The sequence below is a fragment of the Cenococcum geophilum genome (genome assembly GCF_001692895.1).
Source record: "Cenococcum geophilum 1.58 unplaced genomic scaffold K441scaffold_2, whole genome shotgun sequence".
Lineage (NCBI taxonomy): Eukaryota > Fungi > Ascomycota > Dothideomycetes > Gloniales > Gloniaceae > Cenococcum > Cenococcum geophilum.
Genome location: NW_027137560.1, coordinates 950,126 through 973,168, shown reverse-complemented (window position 1 = coordinate 973,168; position 23,043 = coordinate 950,126). Strand labels below are relative to the sequence as shown.

At 43.9% G+C, this 23,043-nt stretch overlaps 4 protein-coding genes across 4 annotated transcripts; 1 reads left to right on the top strand and 3 right to left on the bottom strand.

Annotated features, from left to right (window-relative positions):
• Positions 1-6,906: 6,906 nt before the first annotated feature.
• On the top strand, positions 6,907-9,470 carry K441DRAFT_650937 (uncharacterized protein). Its single transcript, XM_067647112.1, has 4 exons — positions 6,907-7,152; positions 7,204-8,207; positions 8,259-8,775; positions 8,946-9,470. Exons 1-4 carry the CDS (start codon positions 6,927-6,929, stop codon positions 9,083-9,085), a joined length of 1,887 nt encoding a protein of 628 aa, XP_067509655.1. The 5' UTR covers positions 6,907-6,926; the 3' UTR covers positions 9,086-9,470.
• A 2,666-nt stretch (positions 9,471-12,136) lies between these two features.
• Positions 12,137-13,245, bottom strand: K441DRAFT_650936 (uncharacterized protein). Its single transcript, XM_067647111.1, has 3 exons — positions 12,760-13,245; positions 12,487-12,690; positions 12,137-12,435 (listed from the first exon to the last, which is right to left on the bottom strand). The coding sequence occupies exons 1-3, from the start codon at positions 12,770-12,772 to the stop codon at positions 12,194-12,196; spliced, it is 459 nt and encodes a 152-aa protein (XP_067509654.1). The 5' UTR covers positions 12,773-13,245; the 3' UTR covers positions 12,137-12,193.
• A 4,223-nt stretch (positions 13,246-17,468) lies between these two features.
• On the bottom strand, positions 17,469-18,403 carry K441DRAFT_650932 (uncharacterized protein). The gene is made up of 2 exons (XM_067647110.1): positions 17,585-18,403; positions 17,469-17,520 (listed from the first exon to the last, which is right to left on the bottom strand). Exon 1 carries the CDS (start codon positions 18,078-18,080, stop codon positions 17,685-17,687), a length of 396 nt encoding a protein of 131 aa, XP_067509653.1. The 5' UTR covers positions 18,081-18,403; the 3' UTR covers positions 17,469-17,520; positions 17,585-17,684.
• Positions 18,404-21,667: 3,264 nt separating this feature from the next.
• Positions 21,668-22,643, bottom strand: K441DRAFT_534676 (uncharacterized protein; the record flags this gene model as incomplete). Its single annotated transcript, XM_067642333.1, has 2 exons — positions 21,668-22,044; positions 22,091-22,643. Coding segments are annotated over 2 exons (930 nt in total), but the record flags the coding sequence as incomplete, so codon positions are not given.
• Between the last annotated feature and the right edge of the window lie 400 nt (positions 22,644-23,043).

The following is a 23,043-nucleotide window of genomic DNA, read 5'->3' as shown; positions in this document are numbered from 1 at the left end:
TTTTACGCGGTTAGGGTCCATTATAATACCCCTAGGGGTAATAATAAAGCCTAGGAACTTAACGTTCTTAGTATAAAAAATATATTTTAATAGTTTAGCGTATAGGCCCTAAGTATAAAGCTGTCGCAGTACCTGCTTAACGTGCTCGACGTACTTATCCTCATTATTTAAGTAAATAAGAATATTATCTAGGTAAACTACGTAGATAGTATCTACTATAGTTCCTAAAGCTTTATAAATATAGCTCTAAAAAGTCGTAGGGGCGTTAGTAAGACTAAAAGGAATTACTAGGTACTTAAAGTAACCGTAATATATCTTAAATACGGTCTTCTATTTATCTCCCTTTTTAATATAAATGCTATAGTACGTATTATAAAGATCTAGCTTTATAAATATCTTCATATAGCTAAGCCTATTAAAGAGCTCGCTAACTAGCGGTAGGGGGTACCGATTTTTAATCGTGATCTTATTTAGGCGTCTATAGTTAACGCATAGCCGTATTATACCGTCTACTTTTAGCATAAAGAGGATAGGCGCTTTAGTAGGTGACTTACTAGGCCTAATCTAGCCCTTTTTAAGAGCACTATCTAGGTACTCTTATAGGATCTATAACTCTTTCTATAAGAGGTTATAGAGGGGCATATATAGTAGCGTCTTGCCTTTTTTTAAGTCGATTATATAATTATACTTAGAGTTCTACAGTAGTATGCTTGCTAGCTTATTAAAGAAGATATTAATTTTCTCCTTATATACCTCTAGTAGGCTAGGGGCCACGGAGGTTAAAGTAACTATTGCGTAATAATGTGCTTCCAGAAGCTAGTAGAGAGAAAGGTACGGCTAGTATATATTTTATAGGTATACTCGCACTAAGAATATATATAGCTCTACTATAGTATACTTAATAGTTTTAGGGTTTTGATTACCTCCCCCTTACATATAGGTAATCTGCGCCAGCACTAGAGGGTCTCTACGGGTACTCGCTGCCGGTAACGGTAGGTCCTCTACTATATTTATAACTAGTATCTCTACGTCTGGAGGGTCTATATAGGTACTTACTACTAGTAATAATAGGTCCTCTATTATATTTATAACCGGCGTAAAAAAGGAGTCTTCTAGCTATAGCGAATAGACTATTTCGCCAGCTTTAATATCTACTAGGAAAGCGTTAAGGGTAACTATTTAGAGGCGTCTAGGGTTTAAAGTACCCTAGATAAACTATTTAGAACGGAAGCTAATTAATAGATCTACTTCCGCGAGCTAATCCTATTTAAGAACTATATTATAACTATTAAATAAGCCGCCCTAAAAGGTCTGCGGGCTAATAGTATAAGAGGTACCCTAGGAGTTACTAGTAGTAACTATTAAATTATAAGTATCCTAGATTATTATCTAGTTGCTATTAAGGAAACATATAATAGGTTTATATAAACGAAGCGTATAGTATATAGGTAGCTTAAACCTATAGATAATATCTTAATTAATAAGGTTAATTTAGTACCTATTGTTATATAAAGCATATAGGCGGACTTCGCCCTAGGGTATATCTATCGCAATATATACCATAATACGTTTCTTTTTTCCCTCTATATTAGGCCCTAGTTATAGTTAAGAGAGATACGCTACTAGGGCTTCGGGTTTTTTAAAGCCTAAGCTAACTTCTCTTTATCCTACTTCCAGTATTCCTTATAGTGGCTACCTACGGTCCTTTAACTCGCCTACATAGCACTAGCGTCTAGGGGGTCCCCTAAGCCATCTAGCTTTTAGGTGGTCTCCCTAGGAGTTTACTTAAAAAAGCGTCGCCCTTTTTAGGTTCTGTTTCCTAAGCCTAACTCTATAAAGCCTATACTGCAATCGCGCTTTATATATAATAATTTGCCGCTATTACTTACGCAATCTTTTATAAGCTTTATAGTATTAAGCAATTACTCTATACAGCAGATTTTATTAAAGAGGTCTTTAGCGGTTCTTACCCATTAGGCGAAGTTCTAGCAAAAGAGCTCTACTTATAAGTAGGCTGGGAGATATAAGAACTAAAAATCTACCTATTATTTAGGATTAATAAAAGGGGTATATAAAAAGAGGTCCTCTAAGCTACGTATACGGGCTAGGAAGACATTAAACCTCTAGTTCTCCTTTATAACAGCTATATAGTATATTATAGCGTTATTAAAGCGTCTTACTATAGGGTTCCTAATCTGGTCTTAGACTATAGTCTTAAATTTATTCTATAGTAAAGGACCCTTATCCTTAGTGCCTAACCAGTAATAAACTAGTTAGGTAATTATCTTCTTTTTTATAAGACCTTTAATGGCCTAGTAAGTGCGTCGCTTACAGTTATAATTAGCGTTATTAACCTTAAATCGATTCTTAACTGCGGCAATCCACCGGTTAAAATACTGTTAAGTAGTACCGCTAATATTAGGTAGTAACTTCTTAACTAGGGCGTTAAGATTTATTCGGCGTATACGTTCGCTACGTAACTTATACTTTTTACTAAAGAGGTAATAGGAGGGCTTTATTAAATTAATAATACTCTATAAGTTAGCTATTTTCTTAACTAGCTTATCTAGCTCCTTTATATTAGCGGTATTAGGTAGGACGCTAGTAACCTTACTAAGCTCCTATTAGGCCTAGGTATATAAGTTAAACTAGTTTCTAGCGTTTATAAATATCTAATCGTTTTAAGATTTAGAAAATGGCTTAAATGCTACTAGTATGCTTCTAGCGGTTTCGTCTACACTAGATCCTAAGGCGTTTTACAGTTACATCGCCAGCGTATTACCGTTAGGTATAGGCGTCGGTTTTCTTTTTAGAGGTATTATAGAAAAATTAAACCGGCTATCCTCTTAAGGGGATTGGTAAGGATTTAAATATAAGTTTAGAATGTGGATAGGGTGTCTAATAATAGAACAATAGGTATATTATATAGATAGAGACGAATCCTTAAGGGAAACGGAGGAGTCTGTATGCGAGGTAGAAAGGGTTTTCCCTAGGTATATGCAGAGCACGTGCCTCACGGGCGAGTCACCCCTGGGTTACCCCAGGGTCGCCCGTACCTTACGGCTATATAACTATTTACTTAGGTTTTACCTAACAAATAGTAAACAGAAGAAGGTAATAAACCGTATATTTGGGCAAGCAAACGGCCAGATTAATTAGGATTGGCTTCCAATAATTAAAGGACAATTTGCATTCGATCTTCTTGGTCAAGCGACAGCAATTAGGGGGTAGTAGAGGACATAGTGGTGGTGTAGTCAAGGAGTATTTTAATGTTTTGATTTTAATTTTCGTAGGAGGCCCGTGCACTGTCTCGTCTGGGTAGCTAAGACGTTAATATCCGCTAGGCTTTTTACCAAATTAGAATAGACCCTAAATTAGAAAACCTTACTACATTTTGGACCTATTACGGAATATATAAATATAAAGTACTGCCTTTTAGACTAACTAACGGACTGGCTATATACTAACAATATATAAATAATGTACTATTTAACTACCTTAATAACTTCTGTATAGTATACCTGGATAATATTATAATCTATTCTAAAAATAAACTGGAATATAAAGAGTATATCTATAAAGTCCTATAACGGCTTTAGGAAGCTAGCCTCTAAGCTAATATTAAGAAGTTAGAATTTAGTATTAAGTATATAAAGTACTTAGGGTTTATTATTAGTATAAANNAGATTAAGGCAGACCTANAAAAGANNGCNNTAATTAANTAATAGGTACCCCTAAGGACNGTAAAGGGGGTNNAGTTATTNTTAGGGTTNTATAACTTCTACTAACGCTTTATTAAGAACTACAGTAGGATTACCTAGCCACTAAGCCTACTTACCCATAAGGACCAGCCCTTTTACTTTAACACCATATATAAGCAGGCCTTTAACGAGCTTAAGAAACGACTAGTCTCTACTCCCTTACTTACCTACTTTAACCTAAAACGGCCCTTAATGCTAAAAACCAATGCCTTAGATAGTGTTATAGCTAGCGTTTACTCTTAAAAGTAGATAAACAGAGAATGGTACCCTATTACTTACTATTTAAAAACTATAGTAGATACTAAGCTAAACTACCCAATTTATAATAAAGAAATGCTAGCTATTATCTCTAGCTTTTAGCACTAGCAAGCCTAACTAGAAAGCACCCCTAAGTCTATCTAGGTAGTTTCCAATTATAAGGCCTTAGAATATTTTATAATAATAAAGGCCCTTATAGCCTAATAGGCGCGCTAGGTAAACACCCTATCTTAATTTAACTTCCTAATTATATATAGGCCAGGCGCTACTAACCGTATAGATACTCTTATAAGGTATAAATAGGATATAAATAACCAGATAGCCGTAAAGATCTTATTATAAACCTAAGTGCTACTATTACTAAAGCACCTTAACTTTTAGATATGGGCAGAACTAAATATAGACTCTTTAGAACTAGACCTTATTAATAAACTACTATAGGTAAACCGTATGGCCCCTTCTCTATAGAAGTACTATAAAAAGGCAAAGAACGTTTCTAGCCTATAGTCCCTTAAAAGTGGACTACTTAAGTACCGCAAACAGCTAGTAGTAGTAGAGGAACAGAACTTACGGACTTAGCTTATTACTAAAGTATATATCTAGGTCTCTACGGCCTACCCTAAAAAAATAAGACCTATAGGATTATAGGCGACCGCTACTACTAGCCCGGAATAATTATAAATATTAACCGCTATATACGGAACTGCAATAACTGCTATAGGTCCACAATTCCATAAGATAAAACCCTAGGACTATTAAAACCCCTCCTAATACCTAACTGCCCCTAGTAATATGTCTCTATAGACTTTTATAAGCTATCCCTAGACTATAACGGATATAATATAGTTATAATCCTAATTAACTGCTTTAGTAAGCGCCTATTTTTAATTCCCTATTATAAAAATATTAATACTAAAGAGGCAGCCTAACTATATATCTACTATATCTACCAAATTTACGGACTACTAGACACTATTATATCCGACTATAGGCCGTAGTTTATATCAGCCTTTTAAAATAAGTTCACCTAGATCTTAGGCATTAAGTTAAAGCTTTCTATAGCGTATTACCCCTAGATAAACGGTTAAACAGAGATTATAAATTAATACTTAAACTAGAGACTCCGGCCTTTTATTAACTACTTCTAGAATAACTAGGCCAAACTATTACCCTTAATAAACTACGCCTAAGCGACCCTACCCCATAACTCTACCGGATTTACCCCTATTTAACTAGAAATAGGTTACCTACCCTATATAAGCTTTAACTGGGAAAGACCAGAAGGGCCCCAGACTATACGCAAAAAACTATCTTATAAGGAAGCCTAGCAGTACGCTAAGCGCTTAAAAGAAGTCTGGAAAGTAGCCTATATAAACCTAGAAAAGGCCTAGAAATTAATAAAATAGTAGGTAAATAAGTATAGGCGCGAGCCTAACTTTACTATAGGCGATATAGTCTAGGTTATAATAAAGAACTAGAAGATAAAACAGCCTAGCTATAAGCTAGACTATAAGATGGCAGGACTATATAAAATTCTTAATAAAGTAGGTAACTTATATAAGGTTAAGCTCCTAGACTTAATTAAAGTCCACCCTATCTTCTTACCGGATAAGCTATAAAAAGCTATAAATAACCTACTACCCAGATAAAAGAATAAACCTCCCCTACTAATTTAAGTTAATAATAATAATAAATAGGAAATTAAAGAAATACTAGCCTATAAACTTATAAAGGGAACATTAAAGTATCGTATTAGTTAGAAAGGATATAACTTAGACCCTACTTAGTACCCTATATAGAACTTTATAAGTAGCCCCTATAAGCTTTAAAAGTTCTATAGCCGTTACCCTAATAAACCCAAACTGCTAAAGTACCTAGATAAGTAGATAGAATGCTAGTATAATAAAGATAATAAGCTACTAAAAGAACAGAAGGATAAAAATACCCTAGAAATTTCTTAGTTATATAAGGTCTTAAGATATCTAGGAACTTTAACTAGCGGTTAAAGTTATCTAATTAGTTAAATTCTCTTATTAAGACTTTTAGCGGCAAAGCCTAAGGGCAGGCTTTTTTAGAGGGGGGGGTAATGTTACAGCACTAGCAGAACTACGCACCGGCAAGTTGCTACAGATTGCCGTATATTGCGGTCACGTGACGCAAAGATCTTATAAAACATCGAACGGCGCTACTCTTCTTCTCCTTTCCTTTCCCTAGCTTTAGATTCTCGTTTATAGACAATCCAATCGTACAGGCTTGCGCGCCCCTCTTGCCGTGCCCATGCCTCGATTGACTGAGTCGCTAACATAGGATAACCGCATATTCGATTTTGTATACTTAGTATAAGAGGAAGGTTAGTGACTAGACGGAGCCGTAATCGTAACGTAAACTAACCCCTTCTTAGTATAATAAGAATGGGGACGGTATAATTTTACTAAGTAAAAGAATAATTAAAATAAGCCGATTACGATAATTAGAATATATAAATTTAATTGGAGGTATTAGAAATAATAAAGGTTATTAAATTAAAACCGGAAATGCTATACCTCTAATTAATAACTTAGAGATATAAGATATCTTTAAAGACAAAGATAGGGGGGAGAGGATATAAGCGAACTAGTTATAATAATACGAGAGGTAATAGAATTAGTTAAACTATAAAATAAGGGGTAGCTAAGTTATATAATAGGTTATAGGGTTAATACTTACTTTTTTATATATATTTTTTTAAAAGGTTTCTATAATAATTCTTTAACTAGATTAAAAATAGGTTTATTGATTGGTGCTCTATATATTCCTTTTTTACTGGTTAGAGCTTTGCCTAAATAAGAGCTAGCGGGGTTTCCATGTGACTGCGCGCTGGCACTCTCGCGATGCGACAATCCACGTCCTCGCACACAGTTTTTTACGATGAGCTCTCCGGTCCCGTTTCTAACGGCGCGCCAGACGCCTACATCATTTCTGCCGACACCTCCAGATATTACCAGCTCACCTCTCTCCTCAGTTCCACCGTCGTCAGCCGCCCCTATCTCGTCGCCACCTCCAAAGCCCCTCCGAAACCCCTTCTTCCGTCCCACCAAACCATTGTCATATGAGTTGCGGAACCACTCTGCCGTATATTTAGAGGATGGCCAATGTGAATAATTTCGGTATCTCTCTATACTTCTACGCTAATTAGTTTTGGTAGATATCGAGGCTTTTACACTTCTCAATAACCTCCTCGTCTCTGGCACCTCAATCTCGACTCCAGAGAAACCTCACCAAGCGTTCATACCGCCTCCACAGCATCTTGCACTTGCTGCAACCCTCGTAGTCTACCCATCCCTCACCACAAAGGCAAAATCACTAGAGCGACAAAAGGGATCCAATGCCGCGCTGCAGTATCTACGGAACGTCAGTCAAACAGTTGATCCGCTAAGCGATAACTTCTTGATCGCTTTCACCTTCCCAACATTAGGATCAACGCGCCGGTTCGGGAGGGGCAGAGGAACAGAACCAGAGTCTCCGGATTCTGATGGTGGGGAACGGAGTATCAAGACAAACGTTGCGAATGCGGCGTCGTTGTGGGCGCGAGCGGAAGATTTCTGGCATATTGTGGGATGGGCGTTCAACTGCTCTATGGTTTGGAAAACAAGATGGGAGCGCTGGAAATTATGGCTGGAAGTCATGCTTGATTTCGTAGAGACGGAATGGGCGGAAAGATTGCGATTGAGTGAGGAAGAGGGCGCAGATGTGGAAGCTATTCTCACACAAAGTCTAATATGGCAATACATTGCCTCTCAAGATGCTGAAAGTCGCACTTCACGACGAAGAATTCTCCGGGCTATACTTGCGGATGGGAGCGCTAATCATATTAAAGAGTTTACTGAAGTATTCAGGAATGAAACCAAGGAGAGGAAAAAAGAAGAGGAAAACACTGTCAATGAACAGAAAGCTCTCGATATTGAGAATGGAGAGTTTGGCGATTATGATATTGACGACGACGAAGATGCGATCATGGAGGACGCCAGTATTCGCACCTCAACTCGACCGATGAGAAGAGCTGCGATGGGCAATAAAAACACGCCTAATTTAAGCGATGACTCTTCTGAAAATGAAGAAGACCAAGATTACTCGGAACAATCATTAAGTGGGGCAGAGAGGCTAGGCGGGGTTGATGCACTTGTTCTCCGCCAGCGGTTACTTGCTCTTGTCGGTCTCTGAACTCCCCATACCGTAAACACATCTAACCAATTTCACCAGCTCATTCAAGTCTCGCAAGCCTTGCCTAAACTGTTTACGAGCGTTGACGACCTCTTCGACCTCTATACTGAATCCTTTCGCCCTCTCCCAACATCTGTTTTTGGCGCCCTTCTAAGCACTTCCAAACTCCTACCTAGCACTCAGACAGCCCTCAACACCAACCTCCTCCTTCCTCTTCTCGCCACCAATCTCCCGAATTATAACATCATATCGCCCACACAGGCTCATCTAGAGCAATACTTCCTGCCATTCCCCGCTACCACACATAGCTATGCTGACAACGCGAAGGTCAGCCTGGTGCTCGAAGCCATTTTCACGCATATGATGAATGATGGTGCTTTGCAGCCAACAGAGACACTCGGGGCTGCTGTGGAGATCGGGGTCCGGGCGAGAGATAAAAAGGCGTTGGGCGATGCAAGGAAGAAGAAGGGAAAAATCGACGAGGAGGAAACAGCAAAAGGAATCTTGGAGATAAGTAAGGCACGTTTGATGGGACTGCTGGAAGTTGTAGAGATGGGTGAGTGAGATCGATATCATGAATGAATTAAGGGGACATTTGGGAAGTTCGGTTATTCTTTCTACGAAATAAACTCAGATTTGTTATAGGATTGACTGACATTCTGGAAAATATCTATCTTTCGTGGGACATATCGTATCTTCACACGCAGTTGCTGACCTATTTAACAGCTGCAGGTCTCCCGCCCCGCTCCACGCAACGTCTTGCTGTGCCACCCAATGCAAGCCAAGCTCCATCCTCACCGCTCTCTTCGGCAATATCCCTTTCTTCGGATTCAGATGCTGAATATGAGGATAAGGTGAATGTTTAAATGGGATTTTCACCAAAGGTCAAACGTTTTCATGTACAGGCTGGTTAGATATGACTTGCTGGAGGATGCACTTTTCTCAACGTTTATGGAATTTATTAACTGTACCCGAACGCCGAAAGCCATTAACGGAATAGTATTATTATTTATAGCGCTACAACCGCGTTGCTTGCTTCCGTAGGGCTGGTGTTCAAAAGCCGGGGAAGTCTACTCTGTCCCATACGCCGACGATGAAGGTGCAGATGCCAGGGACGGTTATTTTTATATTTTTAATTCACGCCAAGTTCTGGACGAGTGATTAAAGCCATTCATCAGGGCGCAACTAGCACCAAAATTTGAGTTTTCACTACGGCCCAACGGCGCATGCAGCTATAATATTCCCAGATCCAGGTCGTGACGCTTTCAATGCTAAACGGCATTCAGGAAGGACAAGAGCTTCAGAATCAACTCTGGTGGAGGTTATCCCAGGGAGTATGGTGGACTAGGAGACTACAATGTCTATGATTCTTGTAACTTTGTTCTGCCCTCTTTTAATCACGGCAAAGTCTCTTCGTAAGCAAGCCATAGATCATGGGGCTAACCTAAAGAAGTGAAAGCCCCTTGGCCGGCCTTTTCGGGCAATTTTACTGGCCGTCCTGTCGCATAGTTAAGTAGCCAGGACGCCACAAGATAAAGACTCCAGCCTTGGAGTGTTCCATTCAAGTACACCGTCTTATTGGGTCTTGTCCCATTGAAAGTTCGTTTTAATCCCGTTGATCAAACGGAGTAAATCCATATACCCTTTTAATACAGTGCTATACTCAAAGCAGGGAGCTATTCTTTAAAGTGACCGTGCGGTTTAATTAAAAGGTGCATGGATCTACGCAGTTTGACGGGATCAAAATAGACTTTCAACGGGACAGGACCTAACAAGACGGCAAACTTAAACGGAACGCTCCAAGACTGGAGTCTTTATCTTGTGGTGTCCTGGCTACTTAGCTATGCGAGAAAGACCCTTTGTGCCTGCATCAGTGATCTTTTTGGACTGGAGCCAATATGGAGCTCCAGGATGGGAGTGGATCTAAGGTAGTGGAGCTCTTGGAGCTCCAAACCCTATACCCAATTGGGAGGGAGGAAAGGACATTATATCGTCAGTGCGTAGGATTAGCCAATCGGGGGCTTGCGCAATGGCTTAGCGTTCTTAATAGCGAGTATCAGCCACCAAGTCTGGAACTTCCAGTCATACCTTAGCCCTTACGTCGCCGCCCTTTTTACCTCCACTCCCTCGGTATCACCACTTACCGTTTTAGTGTTGTTCCTTGCTGACTAATATAGAACAATTCCTCCTATCCGCATACCTGCCTTAGATAATATCCTTATTACTACCAAAGAAATTAACCTAAACGAAACTAACACGTTAAGGAAGATAGAGAGGTCAATAAGGACGATAGGTAGAGAGTCTAATTCAATATTAGTGATATTTGCCACCTTCACCTCTACCTTCTTAACACTCTAGTTATGCCAAGATATACTATTTATAGTATATATTTGCTTCGGAGCTCCAGCTTTTGATAGGCTCGTGGAGTGGATTTGAGCCCAGATCCACTCCAGTCCAGTCCAAAAAGATCACTGGCCTGCATGGGATGGTTTAATACATGGTCGGCGAGATGGCTGGCATAACCACAGCTTGGTGTTCTTAGCTTGTCAAGATATGTCTTACTGATTCAAAAGAACATAATGCAATTGCCTTTCCTCTTTTAGATGGAATTTTTCGTCTCAAATCTTTGCGAATCAAGTGCACTGCAACCGCCTGTCTACAGTACTGTTGTCGAACGGACGATTGAGAATAAGAACTCTGTCTTATTGCAAGAGGCTCTAGAGCTTCATTATATACACGAGGATCTACATCAAGACGCCCCTAATCTATCACCGATATGATAGCGATCGACTCCCGACCGACAACTGTACGTTAGATAGTTTCAAACAAAAAAGAGAAGGGCTATGATTGATTGAATCAAATGAGGCGTGTTCCTATTTAGAATGGCTATGTACATATCCGAGGATATTTACTAAAGACGTCAGTGATAAGAAATTCCACATTTGAGAGCCCTAAATTCCCTTTGCGCGGCTGATAGCCAGAAGTAGGTTTTCCGGGGACAAGCAATCTTTTCGTGGCTTCTAAACTTCATACTCCAATCACCCCGCAGATCTGTGCCCGTTTGTTACCCTGTTCTGGAGTGCATGCTAGCTGGCACTAATGGCAAGATAGGCAACAGGGCCGAATGGCGCAATTCAAGATCTTGCAAATGTTTCCGGGGTAACAAGCCTGATCGGCGCTAGGGAAACCCCGCAACCGTGCCCAGACCAGCCCAAATTCAACTGCAGTCTCGTGTCTTCATTGCACTTCTATTCTTCAGCCTTGTCCTGATTATCTTCCCTGCACGACGCAGGCGGCTATATCTCCCTTTTCATTCCAGAAAGCCGGTGGTTACATTACAGAGAGCCGAGATCCATCCTCGTCTTGAGGTTCTGGAAGGTCTTCTAACATGTGAAGATATGCACAGGGATCTCTTGCTGCGGACTCGGACATCGGTTGAAGGTTTCAAGAGCGAACATGTAGTAAAGACAGTTTTTTGTAGGCGGTACAGATATAAAAACGCAAAAACAGAAATAAAAGAATCTAGGTGGAGAATGTTCTCGAAGATTAAAACAACAATTGCAATAGCCCCGTGTCTTTTGTACATCACCTTACCCAATCACCCACGTCCACGAGGCGGTGCAGTCAAGGAGGATTCTTAGAACCACGATGCCCAACGCGATTTCATAATCCTCTCGCAATTAAAAGGGTGTTGGAACGAATATAACCAAGATGCGTCGCTCAAAAAAGCAAATGGCTTTTCTTTATTCTTCGATACTTCATTTCTTGATGCAAACATTTCCATCGACATCTAAATATCAGAGTCCCGTACCGATGGAATTGTAAAGGCACATCTGTAGGGACTACAGGGTCATTTCAACGAACCTGCCAGGGTGTTCCCTTTCAGTGAGGTATTCAATTGGAATGGGATAGAGAAGGCATGTTCCATTGAGAAAGGCTTCATATCATATGTTGTTACGCTAGGATATCTCCATTTACGTCCGTCCTTTGCTCACATCGTTGGCCTCTTCTAAACCAGGGTTTCCCTCGCCAGCTTTGTCACTTTCGTTGCTCTCGCTTTTATTCTCCTTCCCGCTGCACCATCCGCCAATATACATATGATCTTCATCCGCCGTAGAGATATGCCCGTTCGTGGAAGCCGCAATTTCGTCTTGACTGGAGCAATCATCAGCGGTTGAGCCCGCTTTAGCTTGGACTGAAGATTGGGTTTGGCGATCTATGCGGGTGATTTGGTCAGGTATGCTCTCAGCTTTTTGGAAACACCCACTTATCGGATGCGGACATGGTGGGAATCCTGCTGGATCTGATGCTCGGCGAGAGTAAAGGTACCCCAAACAGGTTGTCACCTCGGTCGCGTCTACATGTTGGGACCTAGACCGCAGATACTTTGTCAAGCTATCTTGGTCGCGTCGTATACCGGGTATCTCGGATCTGTCTTCGTCATCTGCGGTTGGGCTTAGACTTCCTCGAGCTGTCCCTGTGTTAGCGGTACTACAAAACTCATCAATTCGATTTCAGACGAAAAGAAGCTGTAGCATACTGTTCTGAGCCATCTTCCTTGCTTCCCACTATTACTCTCGATGGCCGTAGGTTGGCTATTCTGTTTGAGTATTGTTAGTGCAAGATGGGCCGTTGTATACCTTCTGTAAACCCAGACAGTCAAGCTACCTTTGTCCATGGGCGAATGGCATTCCTACTCGATACCAATAGGGGCCCTTGCCGTTAGCCAGAGAGCATGAAGCAAAAAAGAAAATGGATTACCGGTCTTGAAGAGCTTGGTGAAAACCATGTCTACGACTCATCCTGTGATCGGCTCCAAACGAAAGTTAAGGCTTGTGGGAAGGACACACGCTCATCGCGCTACCAATAAGGAATCATTGGCGCTCCTGGGTGGTGTAATTCGAAACACGTCGTAGTGTGCACGCCGCATGGATCATGCTTGTCGATTCCCCAGATTTTTTTCTACGATAAACCAAAATATGGAGAACCTCGGACTGGGGAGGAGCTGTGCACCTTTTTTTTTAGGGAGGACATTCCCGAAGCGACTGCGAGCCCTCATAGCGGATGCCTGACGGTTCCGCCCTGACGGCCTCAACATGACTCCAAGGAACAAGGAATTTCAAAGCATGTCTATACAATATATCGACTGTACCAAGATCTCTAATACTTAACGGCTACCCCAATAAAGGCACCGTAATCTTCCCTTTCTTTCCGGTAGGGAGCATTAGGCTCTAAACGCCTTACCAGCCTGCGAGATTCTAGTACATTCCTCCGATGAGAGAACCCGAAATCGCTGGCAATGGACAGACTTCACCGCTTTTTGCGGCCGGGTTGCTGCCAACATTTTACTTCTCCTCCCATTACCGCAAGGATATGACATGCCCTGGAACTAGTCTCAGAGACTCCGTAGCCAATCCTTCAGCTTTTGCAAAATATCCGTGGCGTCCAAGTAATGTCTGGATGGTCAGAACCCTAAAGATGGCGTGATCACCCCGGTGCTCTACAAATTCCTGAGTAGCGGTTCTCCAAAAGCAATGTTAGATATAGTGTTGAGAAGAGACGTTACTAATGGTACATTTCCTGTCTATTGTCCACTTGTCCAGCGAAAACTTGGGCTAATGCACTCAGCCTCAACTTCCGCGCCTAGCTCGGAAACTTTCTTACTGTTGGCTGTAGACTGCGGCGGTTTTGTTGAGGAAAAAGGAACAAAGAGACTTACGCGGCGTTTTGAGGTGCATTATTTTCTTCCGGACCTTTGGAAACTATAACAAAGATCGACTGTAGCAGGCCCCTATCGAAAATCGTTGTGACGTAAATTTGGGCGTCAGGCTGGTTCAAAGCCCCGTAGCAACCGCGTAGCGACAGGGAAGCCATCAAGAAGCTACAGCCTGGTCCGAAAATACCCCCTGTCCGCCACTATCTGAAGAATTTCACTTCGCCCAGCAACCATAGGAGCAAATTATCACCAGTGTATGGTACACGTATCAGAATGCTGGTGGATTATCCTCCCGAGACCCAGCATAAACGAGACCGCGTTATGCATACGGCCGGAAATTGTCGAATCTATAGAGGACCAGCGACTCCCAATACCACAAACGCCCTGAAGAGAGTTGCAACTATCACAAGGCCGGAGTTGCCTTCACTAATGAGCATACTTCGGCCACGCAGGGTCCGCCATGTATTCGCTAGGAACAATCCATTTTCCCAACACGAGCCTTGTGCGACAGTTCGATGAGTTTATCTCTCCGGTACAGCTCCCACATTACCAGATTGGAATTTCTGCTTTTAGAAGATTTCCTTGTCATCACAACGAGTCAGTCCACTGATATGGGCTGGTTGCAAGGGACGTGATTGCACAGATTGAAACCGGTGAGGAGTCACCCGACGGAACGGGCCACCTCGACCGTGACACCACGTATTGTCCGCTTACGGTTATCTTGGCCAAAATCCAGGCCAGAAGATCTTGGTGTGGTATCCCCTCATTTTGCCACCAAGAAACTAAGCATAAAGTTAATCCGTCTTACTGGTACGTCTGGCTCAGGGACAGATTGCAGTCGGCCAGTTAAAAAATTTCCTGAACCCGAAAGCCACTAAATATGTGTCTGCGGGAGATTAGGGGGATGCTCGATAGCCACAACGGTCTACATTGGTCTATACAAGTTTATCGCGGCAAGGGCGCATCGAGTATGGCCAGAGTAAGGATACAGCCCAGTCGTAACAGTCATGAGTGGACCAAGCAATGAAGGGACTTTTGTTATGAGAAGCAATACTGATTCTACGCATCTCAATGTCCACCCACTGCACATCGAACATATGGAACAATAAATCATACTACAATTCTGGAAAAGGCTCTTCCACTTCACCTACCCTTATACCACCCTAAGTAACTGAACATCCCCTAGCCCACGTATGAAGCGTAGGCTCAACCCATCCGCCATAGAGAGTATGTAATATCCACAGGGCCTCAGTTGGCAGATCATCATTTGTACTTCTTTGCGCAAAGTCTTTCGCCCTTTTTGAATTAGGGGTTGTCCGCGCAATGCAGACACCGTGCTTCAAACGGTATGCGAAATCCGTGACGCGAATTGGAATATCTGGTAACTGTCTCATGACTTGGAACGGAAGGGCTTGAGCTTGGATACCAACAGCTGTCGTCCTCTGCCCATTGAACAGAGACTTTATGGGTATCCATCACCCGGGCTTTACACAACGGATCCAGAGGTACTGGAAATAGCAATGGTAGAAACGGAGGAGAACAAAATATTTGTGTGTATGTTGAAAAATATCTCGAGGTGTCTTAGCTGGCATTAAAGTGAGGACCTCACAAGCATCGACCCACGTACATTGATCATATGGTGATAGTGGCTCATGTCGTTTATGCTATCTTCTGCTAGTTGAAACAACCATTCGATTTAGAGGAATGTTATGATGGCAAGACTGAATGGTAGGACGGCAGATTTGAACTACGCCGAGCGTCGGGATCATCGAGATCATCGCAGTAGAGGTTTCGGTCACTTCGAAACATCTGTGGCCCAAGTCAGTTTTCGGAAGCCTGAGAGGTAAGGGCCGGCCTACATCTTGCGATGGAACGTAACCGATGATAAGGTGCGAGTCTTTTTGGATACGCCGTCAATCTACAATAGCCTCCCTGTTAGTACATGCTCACATATCTCTCCTACCTTCACCACAGAAAATTTCCTCAGGGCGGTCGATACGCCCTAGCCTTCGCAGCTTCCTGACGATGTGGATATGATTACCACCAATCGTGTATTTCCTATAAGAGCACGTAGTTCCACAGAAAGCCTGTAGAAAAAGCGAAAGCTAAGCTGGTCAATAGTCGACTGTTCCATCACCGAACACGTTTGATTTGTACTTACCGACGCGAACGGGTTTTCGTAGTGGAAGTGGCAGAGTTAGGGATTGTGGACATACAAACGAGAAAGGCTCTGGTGAGTTTTGCTGGCGTTCTAGGAGATATACTGCCTCTGCATCCTTCAAACTCGGATTTCTCGCCTTAATTTCTGCCATTTCCTGTTTTGTCTTTCGTCTTTGTCGCCGGCTTTCAGTTTACAACATGGTGATCGATCACTTGGGCTATGAAGCATGGGACTTTGGCGATATCTTTGGCGTATCCAATAATCTTCGGCTGATTGCCTCGCGTCATTGCCCGTTCGTCCAGGAAAAAATCTCGAGTTTGGCTAGATGGGCCACATTAACGTAGGCGTATGGGGCATTGGAGACTTTAACTGATTAGTACGCGACAGGAAGTGGGGTGTTGCTACGTCGCAGGCAGCAGCCGTTTCGAGGTTTCATAAACAACGCGCTACAGACAAGGCGCACTCCTCGTCGATGGTGACAGAATCGAGGTTGCCCAGCGCTAGGCAAGGCGTAAATTGAGCTAAGGTGAGGCGTCTGTCAATATATCGGATCGGCAAGTGCAACGTCTCCCTGTCGGCATAGGCGCTTGCAGGATGCAACTCATTTCGCTCTCGAGTCTCGCCTTTGTAAGAAGCTAGAAAATTCTTTCCACCCGACTTTACTTTTCTAGCAAAAGATCTGCAAGGTTGCCGGTCCTTGCCAGTTGCATTCGTTTCTGGGCGAGGCTATGCATTGCGGTATATTCTTGTCTTCGGGACTGAAGACTTTCTCACAAAGCCTTCTAACCACATTGCTGACCATACCTTTCGTCACAATAGACTTGGTAACTAATCCGCTAGTACATTGTGAGTACCGAAAAGCTACCAGATGCGTTCCATCTTCATACATACTGTAACCGATCAATAAGTGGTATTTGCCAGGCACAACAGTTACGTCTTGGAAGAATTTCCCACGATTCTCTAGCACATGCACGTTAATGGCTTGGACGATCTCGGGGAGTTCCACCACCCCACAACGAGAGAACGACATCCCAATACTTCTCAAAGGCGATAGGAACAAAATTCGACTCTAGCCAGCTCAGACTAGACTCCAGCGTTGTCCAAACGATCGGAGTTTGTATGGACGTAGTTTCCCTCCAGTATTGCTCACCAGGATATACTACTTCTTGTGTAATGCCATCAGAATATTCCCGTACTCCAGAATTCTGTGGTTCAGAATTCTGCGTGGTTTGAAGATACGCTTCTGTCATTCGCGTCGCTGCTCCTTGGTCCATAGTCCAAGAACCATCGAATTGGCAAGAGGGAGCAGGCTGAACATTAGCAGATACCGCTGGCTGGACAATATCGGTATGAAAGCTTGATTTACACTTATTTGTCCATTACATATCCATACGTCATGTGAATTGAATCGGAAGATGGAAGCCGTAAGTTCTATTCAATCAAATCGGAATTGGACTTCAATAAAGACATTAATGCGCCAATACACAGATATCCGAGATCCTTTGTTCCCTGTTCAACTTCCATTCTTGGACCTAAGACATTATCCGTCTCAATCTTTTCTAAGCAGGCCCACAAAAAATGTTCCGGCTCAGTCGATTTCAACATCCAACCCTCCCAATCCCCTGTTTTCCCGTGATTTATTCATGTGCGCGAAAGCGAACATTGATCGCCGAAGATCACTTCTATCACCGAGATAATACGGAACGTAGATGACTTTGCAGTGGTCGATCCTGAGAAACTTGAAGCAGGCAGAGTCTGGCAGGGTCTCGTTGATGGCGTCTATAGTCTGGACAGCACGCCCGACTTCCCACCACCGGAAACTCTTGTCATATTCCTCTAGCGAGAGCGGTATTGCTCGTACCATGCTTGCTTCGATGTCTTTCGCAGGAATATAGAGATGCGCGTCGGTAACTGAGATTTGGAGGATTGAACTCAGTAGGCAAGAATAAGCTTCCTTGACTTTACTTTTACACGTAAATGACATGGAGCAATCAGCATTGGACTTCACTCTTAGTGATTGCTCAGTAACATGATCATCACATAGAACTTCCTAAAATATTAAACGACTAAAAAATCCTGGGGCAAATCAAACCCAAGTCGCCAGTGCAATCTAATCTCCTATACTGCTGTATTAGTAGCTGTTATGGTTTCTGTAAAGGCCTTGAATATCCTATTCCATTTTGTCGTCAAGTCGTTCACTCATTTCTTGGTGTCTTAGTGATGTCCTCATGAATGCCTTCAGATGCTCAAGAGGAGTCTCAAAATTCCTCAGCATGTTTAGCCCTGGATTGGTTCAAGTGTTTTTATACCCTGCGTGGTATGGTGGGGGTCAAATGACTGGCCTGCAGCGTACGCCTTTATCGACGGCGCATGAAATCTAGTGCTAAGCACAACGTAAAAATAATGGCATATCATACGAGCAGACAAGTTTATTTCGAAGCGCAATTGCATGGTATGCTTGCTTTCACAAAGACCTTTTCAGAAAAGAATGGAGAGATAAATCGGGCGGTGTAGCTTCCCCCCAATGGTGATCTTGAAAGCTTGGACGGTCAGGCACAACAAGAAAACCATTTACATTTGACTAATCGCCATTTTTTATGGGTATTGAAGTGGAGTCCCTTTATACTCCACCAAAGTTTTGTATCCGATGATGGAAATCTATTTTCGTACATGAACCAGGTCGAGAGAGCGGAGAAATACACAGGCGTTCCATTTGCCCTACACGCCAACACCAAGAAGAGCACCGCCGCATCCCTCAAACTGCGCACCAACATGTAGCAAATCAACCCTGACTATACTGGAGCACAGCACCGTGGCCGGCAGCTCAGACTCGGACCGATCGATTTCGTCATGGTCCACTTCGCAGCGCATCGTCGACGACAAGGACGAAGGGGCGCGAAGGGATCGCTGCTTCCGCCATAGTAGATAGATGGCAAGGACATCTCTGCCGTCAGGGATACCCAAGTGCTGCAGGTTCCTGCGGCTAGCAATGGTCGCTTTGGTGAAGCGGAGTGGAGCTGTGCGCACGTGGCGGGTCAGCATCTTTGATTCTGCTAAGCATCGATTAGAGGGGGAGGGGGTGGAAGCTAACCTAATCGGGCCATCGTGATATATATTGGCACTTTGGTGATCGATGAAAGTAATCTCCAAGAGCTTGTGCATAGGACGGTTGCATTAACAGTCCAGCTGGCCCAGGGAAAAAAAAACTTAGATCGCCTGTAGGAATGCTTTAGAGGAGGAAAGATGTGGGCGAGAAAGGACGGCTCGGATGTCACAGAAAGGTTCAGGGCAAGCAAGTGATGTGCGAAGCTTCACGTCCGCGAGAGTATTGGACGCAGCAGAACTGGGCGGACGTGCTCATATTTCTATCCAGTCCAGCCATTGCTGGATGGACTTGAGCCTCAATGTCCAGCGCAGACCTCCAGACTACCGTCCCTCCACAATGAGTGTCCCGCGAAGGGCCGAGTGTTGGTCTTTGCGTAATACACCACGAACACCAGCTGAGATGAGCTGGCTTTCCCAAGCCGGAGTAAATCCGTTGTAAATCCGTTACCCGCCAATATTGATTATTCAGTTAACCGCCGCAGGATGGGCTGAGGTGATGTTGGAAGTGCCGCAAGTCGAGGCAGATTCGCTGGTTTACTGGGCCTTTGTAATACGTCGTCGCAAGCGGTGACGGAACAATTTTTGTTGGGTTTGTTGATTTCAAAGGTTCGCGAGGGGGACGTCAGCGCCGGAACGGCGACCTAAGCATCTGACATGTAGGTTCTGCGGGCTGCTGGGAGAGTGAATTGAGTTGATTGGTTGCCTCAACTTCTACTTCCCGCCAAGCTTGCGGCGAAAAATTTTCTCCTTGGTTTTACAGTAAGCACTAGCATAATACAGCAGCGGGCTCTGAGTTAGCATTAATAGGCCGTCTATTGGAAGGGCTTTCGATGGTACATTTTCTCTTTTCAAAACACTTCAAGATGCTGTGTTACTCTATTGCTCGATTTGGAGTGCGAAAGCGAGCTGGAATATAAAAATAGCCTGCGATAAGATAGCCACAACAGTCCACGCAGAGATCATCGTGCCAAGTCGGGGAAGCTGGAAGGGCGTCTGGCAAGAGAATTATTGGAGCCCCGTGAGCCCCTGGTGTGAATCACGGCAATCACGCTTACTCAAAACGACCAGCTTAAGCCACAGCCGGCAGCGAGACATTTGTCGCAATGTCGATCCCTCTGCCGTGTTACGGCGAAGGTAAATGCGTAATTCAAGGTTGCATAGGCGTTGGTATGGCTGGTGTAGACAGGCTGAAAATGTGCCACGAGCGGAGAAATAATGTCTACGCGAGCACGATGTAGGTGCATGAGTAACATCGAGGAGTTGCAACCACATTCAAGGCCGCGTAGGCAGAAACTTGACGCCGAAGAAAACGTCGTGACCTTAGATGGTGCGAGGCAAAGCGTCAAGGAGATGATTAGCTAATTAAAGTAGATCTCATCAAGTCATCGAGTCATCTCATCCACAAAATACCTTAGCCTGCGAGTCCGCCATCATATTATCAAACCCGCAAATTGTTGCAGTCGCATTATTTCGGCCCGTGGGCCGAACGGCCATGCTGCTGAAGTTACATCAGATTCAACCTTGCCCTACCCCACGGGCATTAGGTACGCGGGGAAGCAGCCTTGGGAGTCTCACGTCAAACTCGGCACCATCGTCGTTGTCGCATCTTGATCGAATCTCATCGCTAAAATGTTCATTTGCCGTGTCTTGCGGCGCTTTCACTCAACCCGTTGCCTTTTCACATGGGCACATGATTTCTTTTTGGCATCTGCCCAACCGGAAAGGGCATTTGGCTGATACGGCAACGGCCGCGGATGAATGTGGCTTATCTCTGTTCATCAGCCACTTAGATCAACATCTCAGAAATTTTTTCACCGTGTGCTCAGCTTGAAACCCTGGTAGGCGGGACAAGACAATTTCCCGGCTTGAAAGATCGTGGAAATCGCCAGATCATCTTGCATTGAAAAAGTGGTTTCAAATCCTATGCATGCACGATATATTGATTATGTGGCTGTGTATCAGTGCGTAAACTTGAGGCTGCAAAGTTGGCCTGGTGTGTCTGCCCATCACCTTGCGGTGCATCGGGGTTGGGCCGACATTTCAAGGTTCTCACCGCCCAAGCTACTCAACCGCTGCACGAATCACACGAAATGCCGATTGGGCTGGAACTGATGGACCTTTGGGCAGCGTTTGAGGTTGCCTTCATCTGAGATCCTCAAAGCTAAATCTTGATCAGTTGTCACTATGAGAGTGCTCATGGACGAGAACATTAAGTCTATTGTGGCATGGCACAGTCTAACATCGATGGATATAAATGATTTCAAATAGATATAAAACAAGCAAAAAATGCCACCGACATCTGGTATAGGTACGAGCAATGCAGAGAAAAGGGAACGAAAAGCATCATGAACCCATCCGTGATGAAGAGAGCAACCAAAAACATTGAAAATTACAGTCGCCTGTCTTAGTTAACTCCTAACACCGACCACACAAAACACCTGGCCCAAGATGCAGGATTCTGCCATGCTACATTAGTTCCTTAATCTCAACGAGAAGTACAGACCCGATGAAGACCTCCAGTAAGGCCATGAGAAGAACTTCCATTAGAACGCGTCTTGCTGCAACCATCACGCCTGCCGTAAACATTAAAACCCCAATAGTAGCGCCGAGGATAATAGCTTTCGTGCAACCCATGCGGCTTTTTCCTGTGCGAGAAATACCCCAAGCAGAGAAGCTGAAGGTAAGGATGATGGCAACAATAAGCACTGCGATCGCAATGATGCGTGAACGAGAAAGTGGGGCAGGTGGCGACTTGACAGGGGTCTCAGAAACCCGACCTTCTTCGGCAAGATGAAGTTCGTCGTTATCAGTATTGATTCGTCGATGTCTAAGATACTTGGCGCCTGAGAACGTTAGTTGTCGAAGCGTGAACAGATACGCATTGATTACCTTTATTTGTATGATAGTACGCTAGGTGGGTTCCAGGTGCAGGCTCCTCGAAGATTTCGTCGGATTCGTCGCTGTGGATGATGACGACCGGTTTCTTCGATTTCTTCGGTCGCTTGTTCGACTTCTTGGAAATTGGGATTGGACTTGCCCTTGCCCAGCTTCCGACGCCAAAGAAGTCCTGATCGCGCGCCGCTTCACGCTCCGTGTCGGATCCTGATCCATGAGTAGCAGTCATGGATGAGGACGCAGAGACAATTGCGACTTTCCCTTTGCCATTGCTGCCCGCAACAGGATAGTTTGTACCGTTCGAAGTTGGCTTTGTTACGCTGGAGGCCTTTCGTGAACTCCAGATGGACCCGGTCGGAGCGGCTGAGGAGGAAGCGGCGATGGAGGTAGAAGCGTGAATATGGGAGTTTATATTGGAGGTAATACGGTCGAGTTCAATTGCAGCATCGTGGCGAAGGGAGAGCGTGGTGGGATCGTATTCGCGGTGCAGTCCAGGGATATCAGGGTGAACGGTGAGGGAGGTGTCGCTCGTAGAGCTGCTGATGGTGGCTACAGTAAAACCAAAATCAAAAACCCTTCATGAGTCAACCGAAAGATTGGGGTGTACTACTCTCAGCCATTTCTCTCGGTGACAGAGAGTTGCTGGGCTTTCTGGCCAGAAACGAGTTTCATACATTCAAGTAAAGGCGGCGGGGTCGAAGCAGACAGTGTAAGTCCAGGCGAATAAATTCGCCGGAGCGGACAAGTAGATCAGAAGTCAGAGGCCGAGCTGTAGACAAAATGTGAACGTTGGATTGGGCGGCGATTAAAGTTGCGCGAGGAGGATGATGTAAAAGACAAGATGGTTGGCGGGATGGTCGGACGAAAGCTCGGTGGGCACGGCGTGTTTCAAGTACGACGGGGCGCTCTGGGCGGCGGTGATGCACTAAGCCGTACAGAACACGCCG

What these genes read in the sequence shown, in the direction of transcription:
- K441DRAFT_650932 (XM_067647110.1), bottom strand. Translation starts at nt 18,080, where the DNA reads ATGTCATTTACGTGTAAAAGTAAAGTCAAGGAAGCTTATTCTTGCCTA.
- K441DRAFT_650937 (XM_067647112.1), top strand. Translation starts at nt 6,927, where the DNA reads ATGAGCTCTCCGGTCCCGTTTCTAACGGCGCGCCAGACGCCTACATCA. An exon ending in GCCAGCGGTTACTTGCTCTT is followed by an intron (nt 8,208 to 8,258) that starts GTCGGTCTCTGA and finishes CAATTTCACCAG; the next exon opens with CTCATTCAAGTCTCGCAAGC. An exon ending in GCTGGAAGTTGTAGAGATGG is followed by an intron (nt 8,776 to 8,945) that starts GTGAGTGAGATC and finishes CCTATTTAACAG; the next exon opens with CTGCAGGTCTCCCGCCCCGC.
- K441DRAFT_650936 (XM_067647111.1), bottom strand. An exon ending in ACCATGTCCGCATCCGATAA is followed by an intron (nt 12,436 to 12,486) that starts GTGGGTGTTTCC and finishes TCACCCGCATAG; the next exon opens with ATCGCCAAACCCAATCTTCA.